This window comes from Neofelis nebulosa, chromosome 2 (genome assembly GCF_028018385.1).
Source record: "Neofelis nebulosa isolate mNeoNeb1 chromosome 2, mNeoNeb1.pri, whole genome shotgun sequence".
Classification (NCBI taxonomy): domain Eukaryota; kingdom Metazoa; phylum Chordata; class Mammalia; order Carnivora; family Felidae; genus Neofelis; species Neofelis nebulosa.
Window position 1 is genome coordinate 48,591,047 of NC_080783.1, and position 25,699 is coordinate 48,616,745.

Here is a 25,699-nt window from a genome sequence, read left to right on the forward strand (position 1 = left end):
TATATAAAAGTAGAGTTCTGACTCTCAACCTGCTGCAGTCAGTCCAGGAAGCTGAACAACAGCCTCAGTAGCCATTGGCCCCAAACAGTCAGGACTTGATCAATAACTGACAGCTTCCCTAAAATTTGCCCCTGCTTCCAACTTAGGACCAACTGGAGAAAACCAAATATGCTCCCATAACCAATCATATTGAATGCCCTGCTTTTAGTTAGCCCACTCACAGCTTCTCCATGGCAACAGCTTCCAATCAGAGGATACTTGAAACCTTCCCTTTTTTCCATATAAAGCTTTCCCATTCATCTGCCTGCCTTTGAATCTCTGCCAAACAAAAGTGTTGATGGCTGACTCCCTTGTTATAGCAAGCTCTGAATAAATAGCCTTTGCTCATTCTCATTTGGGTAGTCTTAACTTGTTTCTACAGTTCCTTTATTGGTACACTGACAATTTCAATTTGTTTTCATTGCTTCTAGAGTATACATTTCTAATATTATATTAAAACTATAAACTTTATTTATTTATATATTATATTCATGAGGACCCAGTTTTGAGAGTTTAAGTATGGAGGGAATGGCAGTCAAGGACACAGCCCCTCACTCCTGGGCCAGTCATGCTTACATGCATATCGGCATACCTAGCCTGGGTGCCTCCATTCAGAGACTATAGGTGACTATATAGGTGACTAAAAGGTGCACCTAAAATGTGCCTCAGCTGAAACAGTCTCACTAAGAAACTTTTCACCACTCTGATTCAGCACTTTTTCACTCCTAGCACATCCCCTACCTGTTCCTCTTGGCCTTCTGGGTATATAAGAGGCTGGAAGCTTTTGTTTTCAGGATCCTCAACCTGGAGATGATTCCCTTCACCATGCTGCACATCATCTGACTGATCCTCACCATGGACAATTTCATGGAACATGGTCAACCTTCACTCCTTTTCTTTGCCTCTTGCCTGTACTATACCAGTGCTATAATCTGTGTCTGTACACAATTCATATGGTGAAGTCCTAACCCCCAGTAACTCAGAATGTACATTTAAACTTTAAAGAGGTATTTAAGGTTAAATGAGGTCATTGGAATGGTCCCTAATCCAAAATGAATTGTGTTCTTATAAAAAGAGTATTTTAGGACAGAAACGTGCAAAGTGAAGGCCATGTGAAGACATAGGGGGAAGATGGCTACCAATAAGCTCAGGAGAGAAGCCTCAGAAAGAAAAATCCTGCTGACACCTTGATCTCAGACTTCCAGCCTCCGAAACTGAGTTTAAATTACCCAGTATGTGGTACTTTGTTATGGCAGCCAAGTAATAATATCCAACTAGTAGAACTGCAGTAGTATGCAGTTGATTTCAATGTATTAGGATGTCTATTCAATTGTTGAAGCACAAGTGAGTGGTTAGGTTAGTAAAGTAGTATAGACAAAAAATGTAACTTTAGGTAGAGATGACATATTTACTTCTACTAGTATAATCCATGAATGAAAAGTATGTAATATATAATTCTCTTCCAATAAGATCAACACAGTTAAATATGGCAAAAATTGGTGCTAAAACAAAGTAAACCAGGATAGAATCTGAGGTTAACTTTTAAACCAATGTAGGCAGAACTAATATAACTCGAATCAAGCTAATCTCTTTAGATTCCCTTGGGAGAACAAAACAAACCAAATACGCAGTTAAATTTCATAATTAAATGGACCTCTCAAAGGTCATGGCAAATGACCAAATATAATTTTATATGAGAGTTTCAGGAGACACAGTACATTTATAGAACCCCTTAGTTTATTTCAGGTCTTCCCAGTCTCTACATAAATTAAGAGTTTTGTTTCCATAACTTTTTTTTTATATATGATCCAACAAAACTTAGCAAAAAAATATATATATACTTTTCATACCAAGGGTCTAGACTTATCCATTTTAACTTTGTATTCCAGTTTTGCTCACAAGACACAGAATGTTTAAGTGAAAATGCCTCATATATACATATGCTAGAAATTGTAAAAGAGAGGACTAAGTGATTATTCAGGTAGTCTAAGATATACCAATCTACACTCCCTAGTGTATGTTCAAATTACTTCCGTTTTAACTTTTTCATTCTCATACTATAGGTTGTTTCTAACTTCTGATTACCTTAAATGTTTTGTGTTATAAGGGAGTAGAGTTATTTTCATTCAAAAAATTCTTTTATACCCACCTTCCTTTGAATAGCTCTCAAAATTTGCTGTCAGGAGCCTTTTAGATTTGTTCATTGTAAACACCAAAGGAGAGACCGCTATTATTGGCATCATTTGCCATAATCCATCATAACCATTGCCAGAAGAGTGTCTACATGTTTTCCCTCTACTTCAAAATATGCTACTTCTGATATAGATGTTTTGTAGACACTCACTAATATAATAATTAATTAATTGTCTTCACTCTGAAAAGGAAAGTTCTTTGCCAGTAATGATATTCTATCAAATTAAATGACAAGTTTTTGATTCATATCATTAATATGAATTTTTATTTTCCTCTGCTTAATGATCATGTATAAGCATTTGCAATATTCGGTAGAAAATATTTTTCCTAAAACTTTCAATTATTAGACCAGAAAAAAACTTAGTAAGTTGTATGTAGCAGAAACAGAGCTCTGTTCCCATTTGCAAAAATGCATATGTTAGCTATGTACCTGGTGTAACACATTTACTACTTAATTTAGGGTGGTGGCTGTCAAAAATTATTCTCAGGAACTTTTTAAGTTCTTAAAAATTATTAAGAACCTTAATGTGGTAAGTTCTATTCATTTTTACCATATTAGAAATTTAAATGGAGAATTTTTATAATAGTTATTTATTTGAAATAGCTATCCTATATAATATGTAACACAACAAAGAAAGCATACATATTTTATGAAATATTTATAAAATATTCTATATATTTATAGACCTATAGAAATATCTAAAACAAAGCAAGAAGAGTAATGTTTTATCATTTAAAAAATCTTTTTTGTATTTGGTTTAATAGAAGAGGTCTTATTTAAGCTGCTTTACTATCACACTGTAATAGTCTGTAATACATATAAGAGTGTGAGCATGAAAAAGGCAAATTTGTCATTGTTGTTGCCTCCTCCTCCTCCTTCTTCTTCAGAAAATAGTTTTGACCTCACCAACCATCTTGTGGAACATAGAAAATCAAGAAGCAGCTTTTTAAGTTACCTAGCAGTTTGCTATAATCATCTATTGTACCATTTGGAAGCTATGGAGACATTCTCTTATGTGTTCTCAGTGTCACACCCTTGGGTATGTAAAAATTCTGATCAGTATATACCTGGTGAACATTGAGCAACTTAAGCTAGTTGATAAGAAAGTCAGCACACTCAGAATGCCGGATTTCTCAACAAATAATATTTATAATAACTGGGTTTTTCTGTACAGAAATAGATTTTAGCCATATTATAAAAAATAGAAGAGGAAATATTGATGAAAACACAAGTTCATCAGAAGTTCCTTTGTAATCTTCTCTTTTTTAATTCTCTATTTAAGCATTCTCTTTTTTTCTTTTTCATCCTATCATTAACTCCTTTCCCAAACTTCATATTTTAATGTGATGATGTTTTATTTTGACAGCTTTGTGGAATGTTCCCTTTTCACAGTCTAGCAAACACATTGCAAACTGATAGATATGTAGCATTATGGTGTTATTTACCTTTATGAAATGAGTGGTCTCATCTCAAGTGGGGCAATAACTCCTTTCATATATCTCTTACATTGTTATTAAACTTACAAAAATATAAGGTAAACTGCAAGGTGATATACAAATATAAGCTATAAATATTTCAATGAATAATACTAGTCCTTGGTCCTTGATATACATACACTCGAGATACAAACCTAGATCCATGAATAGATGATGCCTTGGTTTCTTGTACCCAAATATTAGTATGAGAATAGGAATCCAGGTTGAGAGGTGATAAACAGCTGTTGAGTAGTTGTGTAGTTTTTCCAGTGAGCATTAGAAAACTCAATTTATGGGGCACTTGGGTGGCTCAGTTGGAGAAGCGTCCAACTTCAGCTCAGGTCATGATCTCGCAGTTTGTGGGTTCGAGCCCCATGTCGGGCTCTGTGCTGATAGCTCAGAGACTGGATCCTGCTTCGTATTCTGTGTCTCCTTCTCTCTCTCTCTCTCTCTCTCTCTCTCCCTGCCCCTCTCCTGCTGGTACTCTGTCTCCCTCTCTCAAACATAAACAAATATTTAAAAAAATTTAAAAAAATAAAACTTAGTTTAGCTATAGATCCTCATAGATTTAGTGGATACTAGAAAATACAATTTGTTATGTAGTCTAATTTGTGATAGTTGATGACTAGCTACTAGGGGAAGTGTGTGTGTGTGTGTGTGTGTGTGTGTAATGATGAATTGCCTGAGAGTTGCATATTGGAACATGCTCTATCTAGTTCTACAAACTCTAGCTCTTCTAGAAACATAGCAACCTCTGGGTAAGCAAAATAATTTTTTTCATCAATCTTACAGATTTAGCATAATTCTTCCTACTCATCATTAAAGAGCACTCTGGACTCTCTGCCTGTAGGGGGAAGAGGAAGTTAATTACTTTGTGGTAGCAGCAATAGACTGCATTCTGTCACTCAACCAATATCAGTGACTTAAGTGAAATGAGACAGTTTCTTGGTATTACATTCAAAAGGAAAGTTTTTAAACATTTTCCATAGACATCTTAGTATGCACTTGTCAGTATAATATAGCTGATATAATGGCAACCTAATTTCCCAGTGAATATTCACTTTAGCCATACCAGCTGCTAGGCCACGCTACTAGCTACAGCTTTGATGTTAAACAGAGATAGTCATTTTTGTAAAGAAGTAAATTGCTTTATTTATTACTGATGTTGCTTGCCTCATTTATTGAAACACTTTGTCACAGCTGGAGAATGCAGCTGCTTTCCTCTTCCTTATATTACAATAAAAAATAAATCGTAAGAGAAATACATTAGAGAGTAAAATAGTTTATTCAGTGTTTAAAATAGGCTGTCAGCAAGTTATAAATCTGTAATTTTCAGAAAATGAATACAAAATTTAAACCAAAAGATATTGATAATGATCAATTATTCTAAGTGTGTTGTAGTATTATTTTGAAACTCCCATTTCCCAGTCAAGACCCAAAAAAGACCCATATTTCAAACTTTTAAAGAAAATTAAATCTTCTGTGTAATCATCTACAAAAGATGATCAGATGTAAAATTTTATTAAATACATTTATTTATATCAGAACCTGGCACATATTAGAAATGGAAAACTTGAAAACACAAAATATAATTGTTCCTGAATGATATGATGATGTAGTTTAGAACATCAAAAATGATTTATCTAAAGCATACTTCTGAGTCAATAAAAACTAAAGTCATACAGTCTTAGTTGTTTTCTAAGGTCAGGTATATTTAGACTTGGTGGTTCAAGCTCAGAGGGAACTTAATGTGCTCAGAGGGAATTCAACAAGGAATTGATCATGAGCTGAACTTATAAAACTCTAGTGTATAAAATATTTTAGCACACAAATTGACCAGAACCTGGTAGAAAGTTTCCAACTAAAATTACCTAATGATTTGCCAAAAAATTATTTTTTTAAAAAAGAGAGTAAAAATAAAACAATTAAGTTCTCTTTCCATCCATGAGTGAGTAGTGGTCCGGATTTACCCTCTCTTTATGCAAAAACAAAATCTAAAAGCAGACAAAAATATATGCAATATTGTTTTCAGACATTGTACAAAATACAGTGTAAGTCCGATGATCCATTGAGAAAAGAAAAACAAACAAGGTGAATCCTGTGAATTTCTCAAATTATTACCTGGAAACTGTTTTGTCAGTGTAGTACAAGAAAGGTTTCTGGGTATACAGGGAGTGGGGGTGAGATTTTTGCCTTCTAATATTTTTATAGGGTATGGAACATCTGCACAAAACTCAGTAGTGGAGTGACTCTTTGTGGCCTGTGAAGAAACACTGGGGCATTAATCTAAGTTACAACAATTAGGGTATTTGATCTGAAGAAAAACTATCCATGAATGATACAAGTCTTAATTCATTATTTTAGAAAAAATTGAGGGAATAGTAAATTCAAATAAAGTCCACCAACATGTTGTATAGCAAAGTAATTGTTATTTAGATTAAATAGTTGTAAACCTAGCTTTAAATTTTACAATCTATGACCTTGGATAAGCCTATTAACTTTTCTGGATCTGTCTTTTCTCATCTGTAAAATGAAATTGTTAAATAAGATTGGTAGTTGATAATAATTCAGAGTAATAACAGTGGGGCATCTATGTGGCCTAGTTGGTTAAGTGTCCAACTTAGGCTCAGGTCATGATCTTATGGTTGGTGGTTTTGAGCCCTGTGTCTGGCTCTGTGCTGACAGCTCAGAGCCTAGAGCCTGCTTTGGATTCTGTCTCCCTCTCTCTCTCTGCCCCTCCCCCACTCACACTCTGTCTGTCTCTGTCTCAAAAATAAATAAACATTAAAAAATTAATATATATGGATATATTTGTCGTTATATATTTTATTCTTGTTATTTATTTTTTAGCCTGGTGTCTTAATGGTCACTTCTAGGGCTGCAAAGCTAAGTATTAGTCAATGACTGGGGAAGAGGATATGTGAAGGTTCTAAACCTCAGCTGAATTATCTGCGTATGTTAGAGTACATTCGAAATACAGCCAATCAGAGATGTCTGGGTGGTTCAGTCAGTTAAGCATCTGGCTCTTGATTTGGGCTCAGGTCATGATCTCATAATCATGAGATCTAGTCCCACATTGGGCTCTGTACTGACAGCATGGAGCCTGCTTGGGATTCTCTCTCTCTCTCTCTCTCTCTCTCTCTCTCTCTCTCTCTCTCTCAAAATAAATAAATAGACTTAAAACAAATAAACAACAACAATAAAAATACAGCCATTCTTCTAGTCTTCCTGGGCTTTCACATCTTTAGTATCTGAGGTATCTCAGGTATCCAAGATCACAGGGATTCTCAAGTGTCTCCAATGCATGCATTTACTTTGTTAGCCAGGAATGTGTGGATAGCTTATTTTGCCTTGTAAGCTCCCCAATACCCAGGATTCTGGATACAGAACCCTGTACACCAACCATGACTACAAACCAGCCCTAGCACGGTTGCATTTTTTTCTTTCTTTTCTACTTAATTTACTACCATTAATGAAAAAATCACCTCAGGTTTTTACCTTCTACTCCAAATCATGTGCCCTCTCTAGAAGCAAAGCTTCTCATTATGGTGGTCGTCTATGCCTGGAGAAAACTGTCCTAGCTGACCAAGTTAAAAAGAGAAGATAGGGAGCAGCCTCATGCAAAAATAGATCTCTATCTGTTCTTACCTGAAATTCTGTCAGGTTGTTATGAATAATCCCTTCCCAATTTTTTGTTTGCCCGTGGTCTATTTCCAGATTCCTGGTATGGTTTGCTTCAATAATTTTGTCTAGTTTTATATTTGTTTTATAAGCAAGAGGATTTATTAAAGTCCTCAAAGCCATAGTCAAAAGTCCCAGCCACAACCTTTGCAAATTTACTCAGATAATACTCAAGCACTTAGAGAAAACATTAGTCTCTTTGTCTTTCTCTAAGTTTTCTAATACTCCTTTCCATGGACTTTTGTGGGATCTCACTTTGCTTATAGGGATATAAACTACTTTTAATTGACATCTTAGATTTGAAATCAGATCCTCTTGAATATCTGAGGGTGAATTCACAATTCTATTTATGAAGTAATATGTTGGTTCAGTAATTGGTCTCATTTCTTTTTTGGGAAAAATGCAAGTCAGGTATTAGACAAAGAAGAGTTTGATATAAATTAATAAAACAATGCTTTAAAAATCCCTTCTATTTCTATATGCATTTCTGACCATGCTGCAGAGGAAAATTGCACACTGAATTCGGTCATGAAATCTAGGTGTTCTCAAAAATACAATATGAGATAAAACTATTGACCAGCTAAACTCCTGAGTTAAAACTGGTGTATAAAATTGGCAACATTAGGACAAAGTAAAAGAAGACAGAATTGTGGTTTATATGAAAATGTACTTCAAATATTCTTTCTGTCCCTTTTTCTTTCTTCTTTCTGGGATGTACATAATGCATATACTTCATGGCATCTCATATAGGTCCTTTAGGCTCTATCTACTTTTCCTCATTCTATTTTTTTTTCCTGATACTCAAACTAAATAATTTCAATTGTCCTAGCTTCAAGTTCAATGATTATTTCTTCTCCTTGCTTAACTCTGCTGTTGAACCCCTCTTGCAAATTTTTTGTTGCTGTATACTTCACCTCCAGAATTTGTGTGGTTCTTTTTAAAAACATTATTTTAGAAATTATGGTAAAAATAACCATTTTAGTAAAAATTACCATTTTAACCATTTAATTCAGTGGCATTAAGTACATTTACAAATGTTGTGCAATCATCACTACTATGCATTTCCAGAATTTGTTCATCTCCCAAAACAGAAACTGTACCCATTAAACAATAACTTCACACTGTCTCTAGTTCTTAAAATTTCTTCTTTCTCTATGAATTTTCCTTTTCTATGTACCTCAGATAAGCATAATTATACAACATTTACCCTTTGTGTTTGGTTTATTTCACTTAGCATGATGTTTTCAAGGTTCATTCATGTTGTAGCATGTGTCAGAGTTTTATTTAAGACTGAATAAATAAATATGTTTATTATTATATTATATTATAAATATATAATAAATATTTTGAGGAAATGTCAAAATTTTCCACAGTGGCTTTTTCTTTTAATAGTTTCTACTTCTTTATGGATATTTTCATTTAGTTTATACATTGTTTTTCTGATTTCCTTCAGTCTTTATCTATGTTTTTCTTTAGCTTTTTGACCATATTTAATGCAATTGTTCTCTAGTCTTTGTATAATTAACCCAAAGTCTGTATTTCCTTCAGGGATGATTTCTTTTTCTTTTTTTAATGTTTATTTATCTTTGAGGGTGTGGGGAGGGACAGAGAGAGAGAGGGAGACAGAATCCAAACCAGGCTCCCGGCTTTGAGCGGTCAGCACAGAGCCTAATAAGGGGTTCGAACCCATGAACCGTGAGAGCATGACCTGAGCTGAAGTTGGACGGTTCATCCACTGAACCACCGAGGCACTCCCTCAAGGATGATTTCTTAACATTTTGTTCCTCTCAATAGGCCATACTTTCCTGTTTCTTTGTATTCCATGAGTTATTTTGTTGAAAACTGGGCATATGAGTATTACAACATATGGAAATCAGATTTCCCTCTTTGCCAGAACTTATTGTTTCTCCGCTGTTGAAGGCTGTACTAGTCCATTTGTGTAGTGACTTTCTCAAACTATTTTTTAAAGGCTGTGTTGTCTTCTCTGACCACTGAAGTCTCTGTTCTTTGTGTTCAACTAATTTTGGCAGAGATTCCCTTGAGCACCAGAAGCTAAAACACAACCCTGCACTCACACCCCTGACCCTCACACATACACAAACAAAACAAACAAGCAGACAAGGAAACAAAATAATTCATCCCTTTGTGCAGAATGGTTCTGTGCAAAGGCACTATTTCAGTACTTAGCTAGGCTTACATTAAGCCTAAGGATTAGCCTGAGGTGAAAGCTTAGTGTCTTTCACATTGTTTTCTGCACATGAATTTTGCTCTGGGCATGTGCATGGCTTTCTAAATTTCCTCACATGGGAGTTTTTGAATGTCCTAACTTCTTAATGAATCTCCTTAACTTTTGTTCCAGGGACTTTGGCATCTGTTTCATGTTTCCATCATACTCTTTCCCTGGGAATCTGAGTTGTGAGTTTGGCTTGCACTTGTTTTGAGTAATGCCCACTGTTTTCCTGGTCTGTTTTCTATCAGGTGAAACAGAGACATGCTCCTTGCATCCCTCATTCAGGCATCTCCCAGATGGTTTGGAATGGACAAACATACACAATAATTTTCTAATAAGGTTTGCTGTGCTCCCTATAGAGCTAAGAGCCCAAGGACTTAAATAAGGTTGCAGGTTTCTTTTTCAAGATTGCTCATGTGCTGGGGGGATGCGGTGGTGTTGGAGCAAGGGCAAGTGAAAACACCACAGATCTTTGTTACCATTTTCAATTTACCTTTTGTCAATCTTTCTGTGGGGGCTGAGAACTTGGAGCTGCTTACCCATCTGTTGCAATGGAGATTGATGATGAATGTTTTACAAATACGACTACCAACTATTCTGAAATTATGTCTGGATCCATTCTGATTGGCTATTCCCAAGGTAAGAAATAATTTTTACTAGAAATTCAGCTACAGATTAAACTTTTTTAACACAAGGTCGATTTTGAATGCTCATGTGCCTTCTTGGCAATATATTCAAATAACCAAATCACTAAAGAGATAAATGTTTGAAATTTATGTACTGATATTTTGTAATCACTGATTGTTTATAAAGTACTTCACTAGTAAAGTCCATTGCTTTTAGAAATATTCTGCATCCTTCTTATCATACTCAACTAATTTATGGATCCCAAATTTTTAATGGAAATGAGTAAGCAAACTACCACTACCATAAATCTAGACTGCCATCTTTTTTTGACCAGCTTAAATGCTAAGAATGGTTTTACAATTTTTTTTTCCTCCAAGATTTTACTTAAATTCAAGTTAACATATTGTGTAGGATTGGTTTCAGGAGTAGAATTTAGTGATTCATCACTTACATATAACACCCAGTGCTCAACACAAGTGCCCTCCTTAATACACATTACCTATTTAGCTTATCCCCCCACCACCCCTCACTGAAAAAAAAATCAGAAGAATGGTATTTTGTGATGTGAAAATTAAAGTTCAAATTTCATTCTTCATAAGTAAATTTTCATTGGATCCCAGACAGCTACATTATTTGTTTATACATTTTCTAAGGCTGCTTTTTGCTACAAAGGCACAATGGAATAGCTTTGATAAAGATCATATGCTCTGCAAACCTATGGTGTTTAGTATCTAGCCCTTTACATAAAAAGTTGGCCAAATTCTGTTTTTGTACAACATAAACAGAATCAACAACCTAATAAATCATTCCAATGCCTTATGGATTTAAAAGGCCTTCTCTAGGATCAACAGCTCAAAGATAGGTACTTCTAGAAATTTCAGCTACCAAAAATTTATCAGGTAATATGCTTTTTTAAAATTTTCTTGTTTTTTTTTTTTTTTGAGAGAGAGAGAGAGAGAGAGAGAGAAAGAGAGAGAGAGAGAGAGAGAGAGAGAGAGAGCGAGCATGAGTGAGTGAGGAGCAGAGAGAGAGAGGGAGACACAGAGTGTGAAGCAGACTCCAGGCTCTGAGCTGTCAGCACAGAGCCTGACTAGGGGCTCAAACTCATGACCTGAGCTGAAGTTGGACACTTAACTGACTCAACCACCCATGTGCCCCTATCAGGTAATAGGCTTTTTTTTTTTTAATTAATCTTTGATCCTTTTAGCATCTTTTTCACTACATTAGCCAAATATGCCCAAAGTTTCATTTAACACATGAGTTTTGACACAGAACCTTTTCAGGTTGAAGGTTTTACTTGGGACTTAAATTTAACCATAATTTTAACCACTTTTTCCATAATTCTGATAGGTTTAACAACAAATCCTGAACTTGATGCTTCTTCTTCTACTTGAGGTAGAGAAAACTGAAAGTCTCCTTTACCATTAAAAAAACTTCATATGAGTACACTATTCTGTGTTATTGTTGTTTTTTTTTTTTTGTCTTGTTTTGTTTTGTTTTATTTTTTGTTTTTGAGAGATAGGCAGAAAGCATGTGAAGAGGTGGGGATGGCAGAGGAAGAGGGAGAGAGAATCTTAAGCAGACTCTATACCCAGCATGGAGCCACAGGTGGGGTTGGATCTCAGGACTGTGAGTTCATGATGTGAGCCCAAATCAAGAGTTGGTTGCTCAACCCACTGACCCACTTAGGTGTCCCTGAGTACATTATCCTTACATAGTTAATATTTAACTACAGGACTATGTGAATCAGAGTGCCTTGAAATCAGAGTGAATTTCACCTGTGAAAGATTTGCTTATTTCCTTATCAACTTTTGCAATGATGGATAAAAGCTTTGTAAACAATAATATGTTAAAAGGCAGTTTTTATTAAAAGCATGTGACATTGAACACTAGTGGTTTTGGTGACATCTGTAAGAATACTTTCAACTTAATACTTGTCAATATAAGGCCATTGGTAGAATTCTTCTGAGAACAATTTTGAACTGGACTGCCAGTCATTTCTTATTAACTATCATTTTTGAAAATGACTGCATCTGTAAGTTACATTATTTTGTGTATCTTTGAGATCAAATAATTCATGAGATTAGTATAAATAGATTAAATTACCAATTGAGTAACTACATTGTCATTAGAATGTGAAAATTCTACTATATAATCACATCTTTTTCTCCAGAGCTCAATGTCATAACCTAACTTTATTAAAGGAAATTCAGTTTTATAAAATAAAATTTTCTCAGGTGTTTCTACTTTAGTGCTGGCTACTGTCAAGAAAATTTTAGATAAAAGAGAAGATGTCACATTTTCTAAAAATTCATGAATCGGCATTAGGTTAGATAGTGATGGTCACTGACACTCTTTGCTGTTTTGGATCTTTTAAACAAGATCCTTAGAATCTAGTGGCAAATATGCTACAAAGTAGCAAGTTAAATGATTTTGAAAAATTTATTTTATCACTCTACTAGCTATTCCTCTTGTTAAATTGTTATTTTTATGTTCCTACAAATAGAGCCTTTATTTATATTCATGAGAAAATATTAATATAAAGGATTTAATGCTTTGCTGACCAACAATTTACCTATTGATAGTATTTGACCCACAAAATACCTTTGTCTTTTCTGAAAAGTTTTTTTAAAGTTGTAAAAGTTATTTTATGCATACATAGATAAAATACTATGTATTTTACTAGTAATTAAATTACTGGTAACTAATTAATTACTTCTACATGGTGCTTTATTCATAGTTAGATATTTTTGTTTGGGAGGTATTTTATAAACTGATGATACTTTATCTGCAGGTGGGAAAAGCTGATTTCTTACATCTGGTATACTTTTATTTGAACATACAAATACACCTTTAATAGTGAACCATTCAGTTTCATAGCTGTGTTACAGAATTCACTTGAGTGTTACCTCAATTTGCTAATTATTTTGGTGAAAATACCCTCTAAAAATTTAACAGGAAACCTCCAAGCTCATTTCCAGGTACACTTTTGGTCGCTTCATATTTATGGCACACAGGTAATATTAACAGTGTGCCTCTTTTCATGCCAAATGTTTATCAAAAGCATTCATCAAACCTTTCTCTTATCCAAATTTCTATTGTACTTTCTTTGATCTTAAAATCCTGCTCAGTATTATAAAAATCATCTTCTAGGACAATATGTTATGCTTTAAAAATCACTTTATTTTCTAAGGGAAGTAAGCATAGTTCTATCAGGTATAAAAGCTTCAGGGCTCATCTTGGTCAGGTGGTGAGGAAGATTTGGAAATATTGGTGTTACTTCGAGAAAACACCTTTGAGAGAGCTGAAGATACCTTTGCCAACATTTTAGATCCTTGTTTGGAAATACTAGGCTTGGGAGTTTCTGTGGAAAAAGCAAAAAAGTAATATTAATATTTATTAGGCATTCTAATTGAGACAGTATTTATTAGGCATTCTAATTTAGACAGTTATACTATAGAATTGATGATTTAGAATTAAGAAAGTGATGTTTATAAAATACTTTATGGGATTTAAAAACATTTGCAAATGTTCTTTTTTTTTAAGTTTATTTATTTATTTTGAGAGACAGAGAGAGCAGGGGAGTGGCAGAGCCAGAGGGAGACAGAGAGAATCCCAAGCAGGCTCTGCACTTATCGTGCAGAGCTTGGCATGGTGCTTGAACCCACAAACCGTGAGATCATGACCTGAGCTGAAGTCAAGAGTCAGATGCTTAACCAGCTGAGCCATCCAGGTGCCCCTCACAAAGGCTCTTCTAATTTGATCCTTCTAACACTCTTGTAAGGGAAATAGGAAGAGTGATAACTCCATTTTTGGACACTGAATCTTGGCAAGGTCAAATACCTTGCCTAAGGTCATATGAGTAGAAAATGGATGCTCTGGGAATAGGGGCCAGCGTTTTGACTCTCATGGACCTACCGCACTTTGATACTTCTCCAGTTAGGTGTACAAAGAATGTCTTTCTTTTTCTATCAGAACACTATTGGAAAAAGCCTGATGAGCTAAACTTAAAGTAACTTTCAACTTTACACAACGAGGGTATCTATTTCAGAGTACTCAAGTGAAAGCACAAGTGCATTAAAATTGTCATAATTTCTCACCTACTTTGGGTGAATTTTCAATTGGTTAACTTTAAGTGATTTTTTTTTATCATGTGAGATAAGACTGTATAGATCATAAGAGAATTTTCATTTAGATTCATTTTTCTACATTCATTTTTTACATTTTCTACATTCTTCATATTTTAATTATCACAAAATTATAATTTTACTTATAAATATGTAAAGATAGAAATGAACATTTATGTACTTTTTTGAAACTTTTTGATAAGACATGAAAACACACATGACCAAATTTTCTTTTTTTTAATTAAAAAAATAATGTTTAATGTTTATTAATTTTTAAGAGACAGACAGAAAGACAGAGTGTGAGTGAGGAAGGGACAGAGACAGCAGGAGACACAGAATCCAAAGCAGGCTCCAGGTTCTGAGCTGTCAGCACAGGGGCCAGTGCAGGTCTCGACCTCAGGAACCATGAGATCACGACCTGAGCCAAAGTCAGATCCTTAACCGACTGAGCCACCTAGGCACCCCCATTTTCTTAATTCCATCATGTGCCAAAGTTCATGACTATACATCTTGTAGTTACCTAGATTTGTCTTTTCTAGCAAGATAACCTTCTATAGTTAAAGTTAAGATAGCCAACGGTAAATTTAACTAAAAATATAGAACGAAAAAGTATATTCAGGGTTTTTACCCTACCATTATTTTTTAAAATGACCTAAGAATTTAAAAGGAAAAAAACCCACAAAATTTGCAGCAGATAAGACACAAAAGCATAGATGAAAGAGAAAGATGTACTTTCTGAAAAAGTAAGATAAAATTTTACTGACATGATTGAGGCATTGTTGCAAGACTTCTGAAATTGTCATTGGAGGTACAAAATAATTTCTGTTCTTGAAACTTGTGGTCCTGTTAAAAATTCAGATCTCTGGGCACCATTACTCAGAGATGCTAACTTAGGCAGGCTAGAGAGGGTCCAGGAATCTACATTGTGAAAAAAGTACCCTGGGTGGTTCTAATGCAAAGCAGCTCCAGGAAACACACTTGGGACACTGCCTCAAATCTGCATGCTTTATTAGATGACTGTATATTGTTCAAGACCGGAGGGTGCCTGGTATCCTAGCTTAATAACCTACATGAGAAAGTCACGAACCCTGCGTTTATCTTGTTAGTAGTTCTTTCTGTAGCAAAACTATAGACTATCTTTGGTTATTACCCAATATGGGGCTAATTCTGGGATGCAATGGCAACAATATGAAACCACATATGGAGGGAAGAAAGAGTGGAGGATCAAAGTCAGAAGATCTGTTTTTGAGCCCTAAAAGCTTTGTATTTGTTGACTGTGTAACCTCAGATAGTTATTCCCTCCATTTTCTCTTTTTTAAACTAGGGCTTTATGATTCACAGAGACAGAATAGTATGGTGTAGGGGATATAGACAAGTTTTGTTTGGTCTACAAAACATTTCAGAAGAACTTTGAATTATGTGTTAAACTTTAAAAGTCAGGAATTTTCACCTCTAACTTCTTTTGAAAAATGCGAAGACTTCAATTGGAAGACCTGGCAACAAGCCAGTGTGTCAGTGATTGCTGAGTAGCAGCTCCCTCCTTTAGATGGGACATGCCATCTCCAGTGCACCACAGACCCTTGCTCAACCTACTGCTCTTGTTTATAACATTACTTGTATGGCTCCTGTGGGCATTTAAGTGTATGAATTCTGGTTATATTGAACGAGCTTAGGCTTTGAAGTTGGGCAGATCTGTGTTTGAATCCCAGTTCTGCAGCTTATTAGCTGCAGGGTGACCTTGAATAATATACTCTTACTTTCTTCTTCGGTGACTCGCACTTCCCTCTTTAATAAAAAGGGGATATTTAATTCCTAATAAATGTTAGTTCTATTATTTGTAACTATGATTTGAGGTTAAAATAAAAGTACCACATAATAAACTGCAAATTGTTATACACACAAACATACACATAGTAAGAATATTATTTCAATCTCATATTGATAATAGGCATCAATACTTCAAGGAAGGAGCCACTCATTCCAGGATGAATGCTAAAGGATAGTATATTTTGTACCTGAAATGACTTCTTTTGAGGAATGTACATTGCCAACAATATTCTTGTTTCCTTCAAAGATGGTGATAAACTGCCAAGACAAAGTAAAGTACTTATTTAATCTTTTATTGGATAGTACACACTAAGATACCTAGAAATCCCCAAAAGATGTAGTACAACCATTGTAGCACCTTACATCAATAATGTCTGTGCTCTGAAGTCTCAAAGAATTATCCACTGAGACAGGATCATAATTTTTGCCAATTATGGCACCTAGGGTTGACCCTTGTCATAGATGTGGGCCTTGAATACCATTCAATGATGATCAAATGCTCAGCCATCTTAAGTCACAAAAAAAGCCAGCTCTGTCTGCCCCCTCCCTCTTTTGGGGGTATTGAAATAAGTAACAAATTATAAATTCTTTTTATGATATGAGAGATGATGTTAAGGGGTAAAATGGCTGTTCACTATGTAACTCCAGTTTCCTATTATGGAAATCTTAGGTATTTTGGAGTCTGGAGCAATAAGCAGGCTATCTGGACCTAGTTGGGCATGGAACATGGCTCAGATACTAGCTTTACTCTGTAGGCCTATATCACCTCTTTGAACAGAGAAGCAGCAATTTTCTCAGAAAGGCATAAAATAGAATGGGATAGGTAATTGGGCTACCTTGTATATATTTTATAAAACTAGCTATTAAATAAGGAAATCAATGATGAGAAATTTTTTTAAAAGGCCTAAATTCATGAAGAAACATAAAATATGTTACATATAGATTATGTAAAAAACCACCAGGTATTATAGGAGTTTTATCATAGTTCTTCAAAGAGGACTTGAGGTAGCTTATCTATTAATGTATTTCAAAACAAATATATACCTGAGGAATAAAATGGAACCAAGACTATCTAAAACACTAATTCTCAGTATTGGCAGCACAATAGTTACATGTGGAAATTTTTAAAAAAAATTTTTAAATGTTTTATTTATTTTTGAAAGAGAGTACAAGTGGGAGAGGGGCAAAGAGAGAGGGAGACACAGAATCTGTATTTGTCAGAGCAGAGTCTGACATGGATCTCGAACTCGTGAACCGTGAGATCATAACCCAAGCTGAAGTTGGACGCTTAACCGACTGAGCTATCCAGGCATTCTGTGGAAATTCCTTTTTCTTAATATGAATCCCAAGGTCCCACACCTCCAATTGAATTGAAATCTCTCAGGGTGGGACAGATATTGATATCTCTTAAAAAATGCCCACATGTGTGAGACTGACTTCAGAATCCCTAATCTAAACACCGGCAAGGAGATGCTACCAAGTGTCTGAGATGAATAAATATACTTGTTATTTTAGGAACACCTATCTTTTCATAAGATTTATTCATAAGAGATTGTCATTTCTTCATGGAACACCATTATAACCACCACTTTAAGTTTTTGTCTGAAAATTCCAAAATTTTAGTTGCATCAGACTTGTCTTCTCCCTTAAAAGTTGTAGACATTGTCTTATTTCTTTGTATGTTAAGTAATTTTGAATTCTATCTTGAGCATTTTAAACAACTTATGAGTTTCTAAGAACTGTTAGAGTACTCTGGAGATGGTTTAGTTTTTTATCTGTTTGCTTAAGTAGGTAATTAACCCACTTAGATTTAGACCACACATCCTACCCTTCTATAGCTGTTTCCAATGTAAATTCAGTTTCCAAAGCCTTGGCAGTATATATACGTAGCATCCCTGTGTGTGCACCACTATTAAAGCTATAGTTCAAGTTCTCAAAGCCTTTTGTTTATGTAAATTCAGGCCAGTTGCATACATGAACAACACAGGAGAGACATACAGATTTGTAGGGGATCCTTTCTGACGATATTCTGTGACTTTTTTTTTCCATATCCCTAACTCTCAATAGTCTCCTTTCTGGTTCTATGGCTAGAATGCTGTGGCTACCCATTCTGTGTGCTGTCTCACACATCCCACGATTGCATTTATGTCTAGAGTAAAGTGGCAAAAAGAAGCAGAGAAAAAAAAGCAGATTTCCTTTTAATCTTCTTCAGGTTACTGGAGACCTTGTCCTAATTCTTCTGGTCAAAGGGAAGGATTTTTCTCTCACAGAGTTTTAAGTGCCTCAAGCCTCTGCAGCCATTGCCATGTAGCTTCGTGTCTGAAACTTGCCTTGAGGCAGAGCCAAGAGATGGGAAAAGTGGGAAAGAAGTGAGATTCTTCTACTTCCCAGTCCACAGGAATATCTTAATTCTGGTGAGAGAGCAATGATTTCTCCTGGGGATTTATTCTGCCCATTCTTTCCATGCAATTCCAGGATTTGAATTGCTCTAGGTCTAAAGTAGGAGATAAGGGGGTACAAAACCAGGAAAACTCATAATGAAATTGGTGATTCTTTGAGTTTTTATTTGTCCCCTCAAACTCCTGCTATTATTTATTTTCCAGAATCCTCAGTTGTTGTCCAGAGTTTTTAGTTGTAATCAGAGATAGAGATGGCATAGAATGTGCTTAGTCCACCTTACTTTGAATTGGATTGGGTATAACAACTTCAACTATAGTTTTACCATGGAAAAAGCTGCAAGTTATGGGAAGGGCAAAAAGCCAAAAAAGGGTCCAGATTAGCAAGGAATTTAGCCTGACACAAAGAATAGTCTGTCATGAGGTCATCAGTCTACAGATTCTGTCTCCCTGTTATTTCCATATGATTTTACTTGGAAAATAATGGCCTAAGTAAGCCCGAGGTTGTCAGATAGATGTTTATATTCATAAATGAGGATTAGGTTGAGTAAGAAACTTCCCAGCATCTTCAGGGTTTGGCATTAGTATGACGAAGATGACTCTGATGATAAGGGACTGGGTAATTGATGGATTCCATGTGCATGGTGTAGGGGAAATTCAGAAGTGGGGTTAAATTGAGCCAAGAAACAAAGTGATAAAAACAAAAGAAGATCTGTAGCTTTGGCTCTCATTGGAAACTTTTAAAAAGAATTAGGAGGAAAATTTTTCCTGAGTTCATAGTGGAGAGTAGCTGAACCTCTTGGAAAGCTGCCTTTAAACAATCAGTCCTTAGGAATACAGAAAAATAGATGGAGTCAGCGCTCATTTCCTGCAAGCCAGTCTCCTCCATTTTTGAAAGCTTCTATTCCCTCCCTGCCTCCACCAAGTTCCTCACTTGGGTCTACCTGCCTTAGACAGGGCCAAGTGACTCCCTGTACAGTTTTCTCCGGAGTCAGTAGTAACACAGTTAAAGAGTGGAAGTCCATTTAGGTTCTAGGGAGGAATAGTGGGTTACTCTGTGCACGTAAGCAAGGAATAACTTACCTGTAAAGTGAAAATTTTGATTAAGGGATTTCTTCAGTTCCATGAATAGTTCTTAGCCAGAGGGAAAGATCTGAGCAGGAAGAAATACTGAATAGGGGTAGGTTTCCTGATGTTCCACAAACTGTACCACCCCAAGCCCTGATGTGGCCTTGAAAACTGGGCTATATTCAACTGGACTCCATGTATGCTAATTAGAGTTTATTGAAAAATATTTACCTTCACATTGTTTGAATTCTCTGGCTTTTGCTCCTGAGAATTTCCTGTTGGGAAGGGGAAAAAGAAAAGGAAAAAATAGTATTTTTTTTTCTTTTTTTAGGCATGAACAGTATTGAGACAAACCTGGTCTTATTATTTTTCACCAGAAAGTTCTAGAATTTAGTTAGGTAGAAGAAATTATTATCACTTTCGCTGTACAGACATTGGGAACACAACTGAAATAGGTAAGATCTCTAGAGTTCTGGGGCATGTCCTAGACTTTCCTTTAGGAATTATAAGATGAAATATGATTTAGTAGGAGAGGCCAACTCTGTTACTTAGTAGCCACATGTTTATCCATAAGTACTCAATCTCTGCAGGCTTATTTGTTTACATGTAAAATAAGAGATTACCTTACAGATGATTCCTAGGGGCCTTCCAGCTCTAACACTCTTTGATTCTACATAGCTAATTAAAAGCAGATTATTGAAACAAAGAAGAAGGTGCTGGTCTTATGAAATACTTTGAGTGAGAACCAGGAGAATTTTGAGGCAATACCAAGAGGAAATCTGGAGAAGTTGCTACAGAATCAAAAGTTGCCTAAATTCCAGGGGAAGTTAGTATGCCTGTAAAACAAATTTAAACTAAGGGAGTTAGAAATTAAGAGAAAAGTTTTGGGGCTCCTGGGTGGCTCAGTCGGTTAAGAGTCTGACTTTGACCCAGGTCATGATCTCACAGTTTGTGAGTTCAAGCCCCGTGTCGGGCTTTGTGCTGACAGCTCAGAGCCTGCAGCCTGCTTTGGGTTCTGTGTCTCCCCTCTCTCTGCTCCTCCCCAGCTCGTGCTCTGTCTCTCTGTCTCTCTCAAAAATAAATAAACATTAAAAACAAAGAGAGAGAAATTATTAGAAAAGTTTCACAAAAACCAACCACTAGGGAGGCAGAAAATCTGAGTTTGAGTTTTAGCTTTACTTCTGAGAGTGAAGAACATTGGCAAATTGAATCTAACTTATTTGACTGTTTCCTAATTATGTAGAATGTGATTGAGATTCTTCCCTGCCTGTCTGGCAACAGGACTCAATGAGATATCTTATATATAAGAATTTTGCATTTTATAGACATGTCATCATCAAGGGCCAACACAAGTGGTCATTCTCTGAGTTATCCTTTGGACAAATGTAGGTTTTGGGGTGGGGGGAAGTAGCAATAAAACTTCAAATAACTCAAATATGACAGGGATTCATTATGACACTTATCTGACAATACTGGTAAAAATTTATTGTTGTTTGATCATTTTTCTAAAAGTACCTGGCTCTATATTGCACATAATTGAGCTGACTTTTGCTTTTAAATGACTGAGGGTATTGGGTTTACTTCTAGGCCTATCATTCCAAACATAGGTTTTAAGTTTCTAGGCTAAATGGCTGTCAACTTCCCAGCATATACTAGGAGTTTGTTTTGATGAAAAGTCATAGAAAAATTCCTGATAGTTGAGGATCTCAGATGTTCAGAGTTAACTTATTTTATTGTATACCTATATGAAACAAAGAATATAAATTTCCAGCTCTGACCTCTCTGTTAAACTCCATCTTAAAAATCCTGTTTCTTATGTGACACCTCAACTTGAACATCTAATGGGTAAATCAATCTCAACATAACCAAAACAAAATTCTTGTGCCTCTCATTAGTTATTCCCATCGTCTCTCTTATTTTACTAAATGGTCCTCCTACTATAAGCCTATTTTAGGTTCTTGGGAATACTGTGGGAACTTACATTCTAGAAGGAGATAGTGACAAAACAACAACAACTAACAGTCTATCAGAAAGTTATAAGTGCCAGTGAGAAAAATCAGCCAAGAAGTGGAAGAGTTAGTGCCATGGTGAGAATGAGGGTACAATTTCAGAGTATGGTAAAAGAAGATCTCACTGAGAAGATGAAACTTGAGCAAAGACCTCAAGGTGAAGGGTAAGCAAGGGAGATGTAGGGGGAAGAGCATGACACAAGGATCAGAAAGAGCAAAGGCCTGAATGCCTGGAATGTTTAAGGTCAATGAGGCTGGGGCAGAGAGCTGAAAAGAGAAACAGAGGAGGAGTTAGAGAAGTAAAAGGGGGTGGAGTGATATCCAGATGATGTAATATTTTACAAGCCATTGTAATTTCTTTTGCTTTTGTCCCAGATGAGATGGGAAATACTTATAAATATCTGGAATCATCTTGTTCATGTCCTTACCCTTTGATGCCCACTCAAGTATAAATTCTATGAGATTAAGGACTTTGTCAGTTTTGTTCACATATAGGATCCTAGAGCACAAAGGAGATGCTTAGTAAATATTTGAATGAATGAATAAATAAAAGATTGAATTGGGCAGCTAAAATATTGCAGAAGGATATAAGAATTAAGCATGATCATTGCAAAAAAAAAATGGGAAAAAACACCCACAATACATTTATGGTGAGGAGATTTAGGATCCAGAATTGACTCTGCCTTTGACTCAAAGTAACCTTGGCAAAATTGTTTCCTCACCCTGAGCTTGAGTTTCCTCATGTAAACATGATGGGGGTTGTATTGAATGGTTTCTCTAGCAGCCTATGATTCCATAATACAGGTGTGATTAGTGATGATTGTGACATCTTCTGATTATGGTATGTTCATGGAATTCTGGAATATTTATTGCTATTCTATGAATCATCTTAATGAAAATAATTTCACTTCGAAGATAAGAAACTATGTTTCTAAAGTAACTCCTTGAGTGGTGTTGTGTGTTTGGAATAGCCAGGGTAAACCTGTGGTTTGAGGTTTTTTGTTTGTTTGTTTAAGTTTATTTATTTTGAGACAAGGAGAGAGAACACAAGCAGAGGAGGGGCAGAGACAGAGACAGGAATCAGAATCCCAAGCAGGTTTCCCGCTATCAATGTAGAGCCTGAGATACAGCTTGATCTCACGAACTGTGAGGTCATGAGCTACGCTGAAACCAAGTATCAGATGCTAAACAACTGAGCCATCCAGGCACCCCACTGTGGTTTGAATTTTAAGGCCGCTTTGTGTTAAACATGACACTCTACTTCTTGTACCTATGAACACTCTTAGAACCACATTGATCCTCTGAGGTTTCACCAAAAAGTTCTCACAAATGTTCGAAGGAGTAGGTATCACTCCTTAGAGTAAAATAAAAATAGAGATTTCTTTTTTTCAAGTGAAGTCCATACTAGTCAGATATTAATGTGAGCAAATATATTTAGCTCCAAAAGGCCCCTCCCCTTTTGTACATTATGGTAGGACTAAGTACAAAGGAAGGGTAAGAAATCGTTAAATGCTAGTATAATGGGTTCCAACTCAAGTAAAAACTATTGGATCGTGCAACCTTATTTTATGAATATTTTTCACAGGAGCATGGTAACTCAATTCATAATATCACACCATTTTCTTGATCAAAATCATTAATAAAATCTTAACAGTAATTCAGAAAAGGCAAACTAGTTGGCTCATTTTAGCACCTGAGTGATGTAGTAATGGATTATTTTCCTCCAAAATAGATAAATTTGCAGGAAAAAAATATCAATCTCAGGTTTGGTAACTAAAAAAAATCATCAAAGCAGTAAACAAGGCAGTAAACAAACAATAAGTAATTAGTAAAAAGTTTATCAAAGCAGTAAAGCAGTCTTCTTTTGAATGCTTTCTAATTTAAGAAAAATAATAAATCCAACCTTCTAATATTTTGGCACTTGTATCTGAGGAAAAATCTTCAGTCTCACTAAAACAAAAGAAAAAGAACATTTCATTTTCTGTGCATTTAATGAATGAAGAAATTACTGATTAAGCAAAAGAACAACCTGTCAGTTATTCTTCATATGGATGTAAACCTGGAGTAATTTATCACCTAATTTCCAAATCAAATGAAAATGATTTCTACATTAACTTTTTTTCCACTTTTAAAATTTTGGTTAAATACACATAACAAACTTTTCCACCATAACCATTTTTAAGCGTACAGTTCTGTGCTTAAGTCCATTCACATTGTTGTGCAACCGTTGCCACCATCTATTCTCCAGAACATTTTCATCTTCCCCAAAACTGACACTTTTCTACCCATTAAACATTTAATAGTGCATTATCCTCTCTCTCTATTCTCAGGAACTGCTGTTTTACTTTCTGCCTCTATGATTTGACTACCTGAGGTATCTCATATAAGTGGAATCATGTAATATCAGCCCTTTTGTGACTGACATGTCACTTAGCATAATGCCTTCAAGGTTCATACGTGTGTAGCATGTGTCAGAATTTCATTTTTAAGCCTTACTTACATCCTACTGAATGCATATACCACATTTTGCCTAACCATTCATTTATCGGTGACTCTTGGGTTGCTTCCATGATTTGGCTATTATTAATAATGCTGCTTATGAATATGAGAGTACTACTATCTGAGTCACTGTTTTCAATTCTTTTGGGTATATATCCTGACAATAGTTATCCTAATGAGTGTGAAATAGCATTTTATTGTCATTTTTATTTGCATTTCCCTAATGATTAGTGATGTTGAGCGTCGTTTCATGTACTTATTGCCCATTTGTATATTTTTTGAAGAAATATCTATTCAAATCCTTTGCCCAATTTTTAATCAGGTTGTTTGATTTTTTAATTTTTATTGAATTACAGGAGTTCTCTATATATTCTGGGTAGCAACCCCTAATTAGATATATGATTTGCAAGTATTTCCTCCTATTCTATGAGTTGACTTTTCACTCTGTGCTTTGAAGCACAAAAATTTTAATTTTGGTGAAGTCCAGTATATCTAATTTTTGTTGTTGTTTTTTCTTGTGTTTTTAGTGTCATATCCAAGAAATTATTGCCAAATCCAATGCCATGAAGCTTCCACCTCCCCCCCCCCCCCCCCCGCCCACCGGTTTTCTTATAAGAGGTCTACAGTTTTACTTAGGTCTTTTATTCATTTTGAGTTAATTTTCACATATGGTATAAGGGAAGGGTCTAACTTCATTTTTGTGTGTGTGGTTAGTTTTCTCAACACCATTTTTAAGAATGTTCTTTTCCCATTAAGTGTCCTTGGCATGCTTATCAAAAATCATTTGGTCATAAATGAAAGATTTGTTTGTATGCTTTTTATTTTATTTCATTGCTTTTTATGTCTGTTTTTATGTCAGTACCATACTGTTTTCATTACCATGTCTTTGCAGTAAGTTCTTAAATCAGTAAATCCAACTTTGTTCTTACTTTTCAAGATTGTTTTGGTTATTAGGAGTCCCTATATAAAATTTAGTAAGAATTTTTTATATATAAATATTTTGGAATGAATCTTTTCTGTATCTACAAAAAATGCCATCAAATGCAATTCTTATAAAATGCTGATCTGTAGAATACTGTGTAATATTGGCATCTTAACAATAGTGAATCTTCCAATCCATGAATTATTAAATTATTTTTTTTTGAGTATAACTGACACAGAATGTTACATTAGTTTCAGGTGTACAGCCCACAAGTTTATACATTATGCTATGTTTACGGCTATTGTAGTTACCATCTGCCCCCATACAATGCTATTAAAATATCAATGATTATATTCCTATGCTGTGTCTTTTATTCCTGTGATTTATTCATTCCATAAGTCAAAGTCTGTAGCTCCCAGTCATCTCTACCCCCTCCCTTTTGACAAGCATCAGTTTGTTCTCTGTATTACATTTATAGGTCTAATTCTGCTTTTCGTTTATTCATATTTTTATTAGATTCTACTTATGAGTAAAAATAATACATTGTCTTTCTTAGTCTGACTTACTTCACTTAGCATAATCTTTCCATTAATTTTTGTCTCCTT

General features: G+C 35.2%; 1 protein-coding gene across 3 annotated transcripts in view; it reads right to left on the minus strand.

Annotated features, from left to right (window-relative positions):
- Nucleotides 1-13,408: 13,408 nt before the first annotated feature.
- FSIP2 (fibrous sheath interacting protein 2) overlaps nt 13,409-25,699 on the minus strand; it is a 94,750-nt gene continuing 82,459 nt past the window's right edge. For all 3 annotated transcript variants that reach the window (XM_058711948.1, XM_058711937.1, XM_058711929.1), the window contains 4 exons: nt 23,577-23,623; nt 19,896-19,939; nt 16,389-16,458; nt 13,409-13,610 (listed from right to left, as the gene is read on the minus strand). In XM_058711948.1, coding sequence (XP_058567931.1) covers nt 13,474-13,610; nt 16,389-16,458; nt 19,896-19,939; nt 23,577-23,623 — 298 coding nt within the window. In that variant the 3' untranslated portion in view covers nt 13,409-13,473. The remainder of the gene's footprint in view (nt 13,611-16,388; nt 16,459-19,895; nt 19,940-23,576; nt 23,624-25,699) is intronic.